At 44.2% G+C, this 9,003-nt stretch overlaps 1 protein-coding gene across 1 annotated transcript in view; it reads right to left on the bottom strand.

Annotated features, from left to right (window-relative positions):
* LOC111960905 (calcium/calmodulin-dependent protein kinase type II subunit beta-like) overlaps positions 1 to 9,003 on the bottom strand; it is a 74,154-nt gene that overhangs the window by 14,884 nt on the left and 50,267 nt on the right. Inside the window, exon 13 of the mRNA XM_070439553.1 lies at positions 8,626 to 8,634. Within this exon, the coding sequence (XP_070295654.1) occupies positions 8,626 to 8,634 (9 nt within the window). The remainder of the gene's footprint in view (positions 1 to 8,625; positions 8,635 to 9,003) is intronic.

The raw sequence follows: 9,003 nt of genomic DNA, 5'->3' as shown, positions 1-9,003 counted from the left end.
ATGGCCAAGGACAGAGAGCTGTGTAAGGACATCAGGGATAAATTGTAGACCTGTACAAGGCTGGGATGGGCTACAGACATAGCCAAGCAGCTTGCGTGAGAGGCAACAAACTGTTGGCCACAATTATTAGAAAATGGAAAGAAGTTCAAGATGACGGTCAATCACCCTCGGTCTGGGGGCTCCAATGCAAGATCTCACCTGCGTGGGGCATCAATGATCATGAGGAATGTGAGGGATCAGCCAGAACTACACGGCAGACCTGGTCAATGACCTGAAGAGAGCTGGGACCTACAGTCTCAAAGAAAACCATTAAACACACCTACGCCGTCTGGATTAAAATCCTGCAGGCGGCACGCAAGGTCCCCCTGCTCAAGCCAGGCATTCAGCCCGCTGAAGTTTGCAATGACCATCTGGATGATCCAGAGGAGGAATGGAGAAGGTCATGTGGTCTGATGAGACAAAAATAGAGTTGTTGCTCTAACTCACTCGCCGTGTTTGGAGGAATAGAAGATGAGTACAAACCCAAGAACACCATCCCAACCGTGAAGGCATGGAGGTGGAAAACATCATTCTTTGGGATGCTTTTCTGCAAAGGGGACAGGACGACTGCACCGTATTGAAGGGAGGATGATGGGCCAGATCGCGAGATCTTTGAAACAACCTCCGTCTCCAGTAAGAGCATTGAAGATGGGTTGGCTGGTCTTCCAGCATGACACTGACCCGAAACACACAGCCAGGGCAACTAAGGAGTGCGTCCGTAAAGAAGCATCTCAAGGTCCTGGAGTGCCTAGCCATCGTCCAGACCTGAACCAATAGAAAATCTTTGGAGGAGAGCCAAAGTCCGTATTCCCAGCGACAGCCCCGAAACCTGAAGATCTGGAGAAGGTCTGTATGGAGGAGTGGACCAAAATCCTGCTGCAGTGTGTGCAAACTTGGTAAAGAACTACAGGAAACGTAGATCTCTTGTAATTGCAACTAGGTTCTGTACAAATATTCAGTTTCTGCTTTTCTGATGTATCAAATAACTTATGTCATGCAATAAATGCAAATTAATTAATTAATCAAATACTTATGTCATGCAATAAAATGCAAATTAATTACTTAAAAATCATACAATGTGATTTTCTGGATTTTTGTTTTAGATTCCGTCTCTCACAGTTGAAGTGTACCTATGATAAAAATGACAGACCTCTACATGCTTTGTAAGTAGGAAAACCTGCAAAATCGGCAGTGTATCAAATACTTGTTCTCCCCACTGTATAACTATTACATGTGTTGTTTATGATGGGAATTGATCTTCAATTGTAAACCTCTATAGATTGTTTGTTTTAAAGGGGAATGTTACATGTTTTTTGATAACTTGGGTAGTATACAACCTATTTCGAAAATATGATTTGACATAAATACCCTCAATGGGGTTGTAAAACCAGGTTTTTATTTTATCTTTGGGAATCAATTTTATTTAGTCTTTTCATTGTTCATTTGATGCCTTTGGCCCCTTTCAAATTTGTCATTTTTGATTACTGAAACTTTCATGTAAGTTGTTATTTTCAAGTTTGTGTTTCTTTCTGAGATGATTAAATGTTAGGATACAGTATCCATTTATTATATCCTTTAAACATTTGTTATAGCTTTTAAAGTCTATTGTGTATGTACAGAAGACTGAACGGAGGACAATAAGGCAGGTAGCCTAGCGATTAAGAGTGTTGGACTAGTAACAGAAAGATTGCTGGTTCAAATCCCTGAGCCGACTAGGTGTCGATGTGCCTTGAGCAAAGTACTTAACTCTAATTGCTATTGTAAGTTGCTCTAGATAAGAGTGTCTGCTAAATGAGGTACATCTCAGAGCGTGTGGTTAGCGTGCAGCCAGTCTATCAGAGGACCGCGTGAGAGGGGGGATTAGAAGTGACTAAGCCTGCATATTTCAAGACATTGCATATGGGGGTGTAGTGCGATTCCTGATGGGTTGGACGATTCTTAAGAATCAATCCGCCATCATTAACACAATGGACAAAATCTAATGATTTATTATTTAAATATTGAAAGTGCGTGGGCTACTGAGAGAAACAACATGATGCAGTTTCAGGCCATGCAGTGGAAAGTGATGCAGCGCTGGAGATGGGGGTGTGTGCTAGTGGGTCTGGGCAGGTGGAATACAGTTGATGTTTGTATGATGTTGTCGTTTGTATGTCTATGTTTGGTTTGGTTTATAAAAGATCAAACAAAATGTTGCAAAAAATAAGTGATTGAGCCTATCAGAGGGTGTGATTTGTGTGTGTGGGCGGGATTAGAAGTTATTGAGTTTATCAGAGGGTGTGGTTAGTGTGTGTGGGTGGGGTTAGACATGATTGAGCCTCTCAGAGGGTCTGGTTAGTGCGTGAGCGGGATTAGAAATTATTGAGTCAAGATAGATAGACACCCTACAGCTCATTTACCCACAAGCCTGATCAACTGAACAGAACAGAACTAAGCAGATCAAATCAATCAAATGATTTCAAGAATTGGATCCTCCTCTCCATCCCAGCCCCCTCATCCTACACACCCACAGAGCATGTGTGAGATGTAGTGAGAGGCACTCCGATTCCATCAAAAACATCAAAGCATATCAGGAATATTTTGGTAGAACGTGGTATATACACTGAGTGTACAAAACATTAAGAACATCCTGTGTATATCAAGAATAGTCCACCACCCACAGGACCTTGTAGAGAGTCCATGCCCCGACAAGTTGATGCTGTTCTGAGAGGGGGGGGGGGGGCAACATATTAGGAAGGTGTTCCTAATGTTTGGTATACTCAGTGTATTTAACCAACACCAACAACATAAACCAGAACACAGACATTAGAGCAAGAGGAAAGGAGTGACAGACAGACAGACAGACAGACAGACAGACAGACAGACAGACAGACAGACAGACAGACAGACAGACAGACAGACAGACAGACAGACAGACAGGACAACAGACAACAGACAGGACACAGAGAGACAGACCGACAGAACACAGAGAACAACACAGAGAGACAGACAAAGAGAGACAGACACAGAGAGACCAGACAGACACAAGACAGACAAACACAAGAGGACAAACAGACAGAAAAATATGGCAGTTACACAAAATCCCAGAATTAAGCATGCCAACTACACACAACCCCAGACATAACATGCCAACATTACACACAACCCCAGAATAACATGCCAACTACACACAACCCAGAAATAACATGCCAACTACAACAACCCCAGAATAACAGCCAACTACACACAACCCCAGAATAAATGCCAACATAGCACTACAAACACCCAGATAGACATAACATGGCCGAGAAGGCGTGCACACAGGCCCCCACGAGGCAATAAAACCCTCGCGAAGACATGGAGACGTAGCGACAAACCACCAGAAGGAAAAAATAACCATGTCGCGGCCTAAGGCAGAGTCGACACGAACAACCCCACATGCCGAACCAAGTGAAAGGAGATACCTCGGAAAACTACGACAACCAAGACCGCAAGAAATGAGACGATGGCGCGAAGCTACGAGCGGTTCGACACATGTCCAGAAGTTTAGGCCTAGGAAAAACCGAGGGCCCACACAGCTCATGTGAGACGAAAAGGATGATCATGATTACGACACAATAATAAGACAAGAGCACAGCACCGGACAAGAAGTCGCTTGCGCATGAAAAACGCTTGACAAAACACGGACACGACGAGCACAATACCGAGCACAAACCGAAACTGGCAACAGGTTGAAGGGCCTCCGAAGGTACCCTAGTGGGTTCTCGAGGGAAATATGACCAGCCCTTCACAATTCAAAGGTCTATAATAGTTTTCACAGTACGCAACGAGCGCGCAACACGGCACGAAACGCCGACGGAACAACCAGGAGGAAGAGACGCGAAGCGTACAGGCGCGATAACAGAAACGAGAGGCAACAAATTAGCATATCTGTCTCTCTCTTAGAACCAAACCAGAACCCCTTTTACGAACAGCCCGACTTATGAACAGGAACCAATGACACTGAAGAACCAAAGAATTATTTCTCGCTCGGGTGGTGACTGACAGGTGACTCATCAGTTAGAGGACCAAGTGACTAAGTAATAAAGAGACAGGAGTTAATAGATAATAAGGAAGATAAGGCAGAGTGAGGTTCATGTATAGCGCGGGAAAGCCATAGAGATGATACGAAGAGGGGCAGCAACCAAGGAGGTAAGGAGGGACGAGAGGAGAGCGGGTAACGAGCGAGAGAAGAGGATACGCTGTGAGCCTAGAAGCCAGTGAAGAGGGAGCACTATGGTGAACTTTACAATTATATTTAACGTATTTTGACTTGCTACTAACCATCTTCTGCCCTCTACCTGATCTTTTAAAGAAAAAAGTTGAAATTTTGTGTCTTCTAGTCCCTTATTCCTTGTGTAAAATGCATGGATGAACACCCAGCTTGCTCTTCTGCCATCTCTTTTGTCCCCATTTGCCATGATATACTGGGATTTGCAGAACTCCCTATCCCAAATTTCCACCATTCGTCTCCCACCCCAAAAGAGATTTTATCTGCCCTAACATACAAAGCTAATAAGAGCAGGTATTGTATGGTTTCTATAGAGGAGTTGGCTCAACTAGTAGAAGATTTATGGAATCAAAACGATGTACTTGTAAAAAAAGAATTTAATTGAAAGTGTTTTAATAAACCAAAAAATTTGGTTCCAAACGGTCGAGATTGATGAATAATGATTATGGAAGAGGGCTGATGAGAGTGAGGGAATGAGGTTTTTGGTCAGTAAGAAATGGAGAGAGAGGGGGAGAAGGGAAGACTGCGACCTGAACTGAGTATATCAAAGTAGGCTGGATGATGTAAACTTCTCTTTAGGGAAGGATGGAGAATGGGAGACGAGAAAAAGTTAAGTGTGTGAAGAACGGATGCAGACCTGGATTGAATACTTATGTTGAAAAGTCATTGCAATGAGAATGTTTAGGGTGGAGGGAAATATGGGTTTGACTGTTAGGACTAAATGCTGAGAAGGAAAAGGTATGTGAAGGGAAGAGAATGAGAATCAAACAACAGAAAAGAGGAAGAAATAGAAAGAGAAAGATTGAGAAGGGAAGGAGAACGAAATAAAGTTGAAGACAGAGGTAGAGGGAAAAGCCTGTATGAAGAGAAGAGGAAAGAAAGAAGTAGAAAAAGGAACAACGAAGTAAGGAAGAGGAAATAAACAAAAATTTGAGGAATAGGCGCATAAGAAGGGGAAGGAAGAAGAGGAAGGAAGGGCTGGTGCAGGAGTGGGTCGAAGAGAGAAGAGAAGAGGGGCAGAGAGAGAGAACGAAGGGGGAAGAAGAAAAAGACTCACTTGATGCAGATTGGTTCTTTATAATAATACAAGGGATAGGCTGTAGCATAAAGGCTGTAAATTGAAAGAATTGAGAGTAAATGTCCTTGAGAGGTATTCAATGGTCTTATGCTGCTCGAGTCCGTTCAAGGTCCAAATGACGGGGATGGCAAAGAGACAGTTATAAATTTATTTTAATTATTTGACCCCTTATTGTATTGGAAACCCCCTGTTAGAGAGTGAGTTTTCAATGGACGGACTAGGAACGAGAAATGGCCGATTCAATCCATTATACAGCTGCGTTAGCTTTAGAAATGTGAGGTAATGTGGCATTTACTGAGGCTGGAATGAAACCTAGTAACCAAAAGTAAAGGCGGGGTGTAAAGTAAAAAAGTGAGACAAATAAATATCGAAATAATTGATAAAAGAATTAATAAAAAGAAAAAAGTAACAAGTATGCGGGGCAGTATTTGTTGGGGGGAGAGATAGGCCAGTGAAATTGTTTAGTATTGCGTATTTAAGTTCCCAATTTTAAGATTGCAGCTGGTGAGACGACGAACGAGAAAAGTAGGAAAAATTCCACGTGGTGTGAATACTTTCTGAAGGCACTTGAACTATGATTGTTATGTTTTTGTTACACAATGCAACACAATTGTAAGTTTGATGCAAACTTAAGTTCAATGGAGATTTTGCTAACACCCCTAGTGAGCAATGCAGCTAAAAAAAACTATCTGCTTATTTGGTTGCATCCAGTTCCCAAATTGTTCAACTCTCATGCAACTTAGTGCCATGCAACACCAATCAAAATGTTAACTACTGTTGACCTTTTTTGTTGACCTTTGTTTGAGTCATGAGTAATAAATTAGGTTTTGATAAGTATGCGGATTGATTATGGACATTTTGATATCTAATGTTACAGTTGATGTACGATTCTCGTCCATGGGGAAGATTGAGGAGAAGGATCGCGACCAATACGCAGGGCTAAGTTCCAAATAAACAAGCTGGTGGGAGAAGGATAAGGGGAAGAAAGGAGAAGAAAATGAGGAGGTGGAGAAGGGGGGAGGGGCTGTGCTGTGGGAAGTGAGAAGAGAGAGGGGGGGGAGGAGAAGAGAAAGAGGAAGATGAGAAGGAGAAAGAAGCTTAGGGGTGAGTGTAATTTGATAAGTAAAAATCGAGACTGGAGACAGCACTGGAACAAGGATGGAACGAGAAGAGCGAGAAGAGGGGGACGGAGAGAGAAAAAGGACGAGAAAAAACAAACGAAACAGTTCTGGTATTGGTTTTGAAAAACAAAGCAAAACAAGAGTCGACACAGAGAGAGGAAGCAAAGCGTGACCAACAAAGCAGCAGGGTTGGGGGAACAGGCTACCTAAGGATATTGTGAGGGATACAGTGATATCCTCACCAGGACCTTGGGACTGGATTTCCATCTCTGGTTGTAGCGATGGAATGGATGATGAGATGGAGAGAGAGATGAACACCATGAAGGGTATGAAGAATGCTGAGGATGAGTGTGGATTGTATGTCAAAATAAAAAAATGGTTTCCACAAATTATCATATCACAAAAAAGAAACAAAAAATTTATCCAACAAATAATCATTCAAATATGGCATGTACAATAAACTTTGATTCTGCTCCTTTATGGACGTAGATGGAATAGATATATAACGGATATAGATTACTGCCTAAAGAGAAAGAATATGAGAAAAATACTTAAAAATATGTGTGTGTGTGTATTGAGATGGTTGCTAAGCGACGCCAGTGGTGCAGCTGATGGTACTGTAGCTTCTATTTTTGTCTTCCTGGTTCCCAAAGTTCAGAAACACAGCGAGAGTAGCCTTCCCATCCGACAGAACACACACACCGGCGTAGGTGAACTCATCTCACCCTTGAGGTGGTGGGGACAGGGAGTGGAGGGAGGGGAGGGAGGTCTGTAGTTGTGGGAGGATTTGGATGGAGTGATGGAGAGGAGAGACGAAGGGGTGATTCAGACAGATAGAGGGAGAGTAAGTGGTACTGTTAGTGCTGAAGAGGGTGAAACCGCTGATATTTAGTACTGTTGTGAATAGGCAAAGATATGGAGATTGTGCTCTGGTTAGATAGACATGAGAGAATTATCCAATGTTGTGTGTCCATAAACGGTGTTAGTTATTGCCTTCATGCACAGTCAAGGATGAACAGTTTAATAATAAAGGATTAACAGAAATAATCATGTTAGAAACTGGAGATTCCTCTCCACAGCTGCAGTTGGCGAGCTGAACTTGGGAAGAATTGACACTGAGAGCTCGTGCTAGCTGTGACATCATCAGTAAATCTTAAATGGACGTGCTTTCTTACACAGCCACCCCAAATGTATGTAAAGACATTCTAAACAGGGAGAAAGTCTGTTCTGCGTAGCAGGATCACCTGCATCTTCGTTGCAAGGACTTGGGGGGTGTACCAGCCGGCGGGCTACTGGCCGAAGGTAAGTCCAAACTTTGACCTAGATGGCAGCAGTCATGATGCATCCATCAGCTCCAGGGTAGGTAGGTATGTGTCACCTTCCCACCAGGGTCCACGATGAGGAACACTTCACTGGGTGAACTGGAGAATGAATCGGACGCCACGTGTAGGGATCATGTTGTTGCCTGCACAGACTTTCCATGTGGCAAGCCTGCTGATGTCTGGGAGCTGAGGACTGAAACGAATGGACACAGGTCCACAGAATATTATTTGTAGCCGGTACTTCTTGGAGAGTTCGAAATATCAAAGGTAACTGAGGCATCTTGGAAAATAGCTCTGAGGGTGAGAGTCTCAGACTCAGTAGTGAGGTTGAGGTGCTGCACAGCCATTGTCAAGAGGATGCTCCGCTCTGAGCCATCAGTTTCTGCGTCATCAAGCTCGATGGCGGGGGATTTCAGGATGGTGGCTAGCTTACACTGTACGAGTTGGCGGGTCTGACTGGACTTATCCTGCGGGGCTGACTGTACTTATCCAGCGGGGCTGACCGTACTTATCCTGCGGGGCTGACCGTACTTATCCTGCGGGGCTGACCGTACTTATCCTGCGGGGCTGACCGTACTTATCCTGCGTCCACCCACTGGGAAGCTGAGAGTGGGTTGTTGAACCACGGGAGCTGCGAGTGAGTTGTTAACCACGGGAGCTGGAGTTGGGTTGTTGAACCACGGGAGCTGGAGTGGGTTGTTGAACCGGGACTGGAGTGGTTGAACATAGGGAGCTGGAGTGGGTTGTTGAACCATCCGGGAGCTGGAGTTGGTTGCGGAAATGGGTGCTAAAACAGCCATGCTGGATAAGCCTGTGGACGCTTGGGCGCTGGTCCAGGGATACCATGGAGGGAGACGAAGGTGCAGAGCTTTCTCTCTTTGGCTTTGTTGTCTAGCTCATGACACGTACGGGGCTCTAGGGGTAACAACATCTTCCTCTTCTCTTTAAGGAAGGATGTGACGAGTTTGGCTACCTGTAGCTCATTCTGTTTGCTTTACGGCCGCCGCCTGCCAGTTGTTTTGACTATTGCTTCACAGGCCTGGTGAGCTTCTTCCTTGTCTGACTTACTGTCGTGAGCTTCTTCCTGTCGACGACTTGGAGCCTTCTTCCTGTCTGACTACTTTGAACTTGCTTCCTGTCGACACTGAGCTTCTTCCTGTCGACCGACTGAGCTTCTTCCTGCGATTCGCTGAGCCT

The sequence above is a fragment of the Salvelinus sp. IW2-2015 genome, linkage group LG4q.1:29, assembly GCF_002910315.2.
Source record: "Salvelinus sp. IW2-2015 linkage group LG4q.1:29, ASM291031v2, whole genome shotgun sequence".
Classification (NCBI taxonomy): Eukaryota; Metazoa; Chordata; class Actinopteri; order Salmoniformes; family Salmonidae; genus Salvelinus; species Salvelinus sp. IW2-2015.
This window is presented reverse-complemented; position numbering and strand designations above follow the sequence as displayed.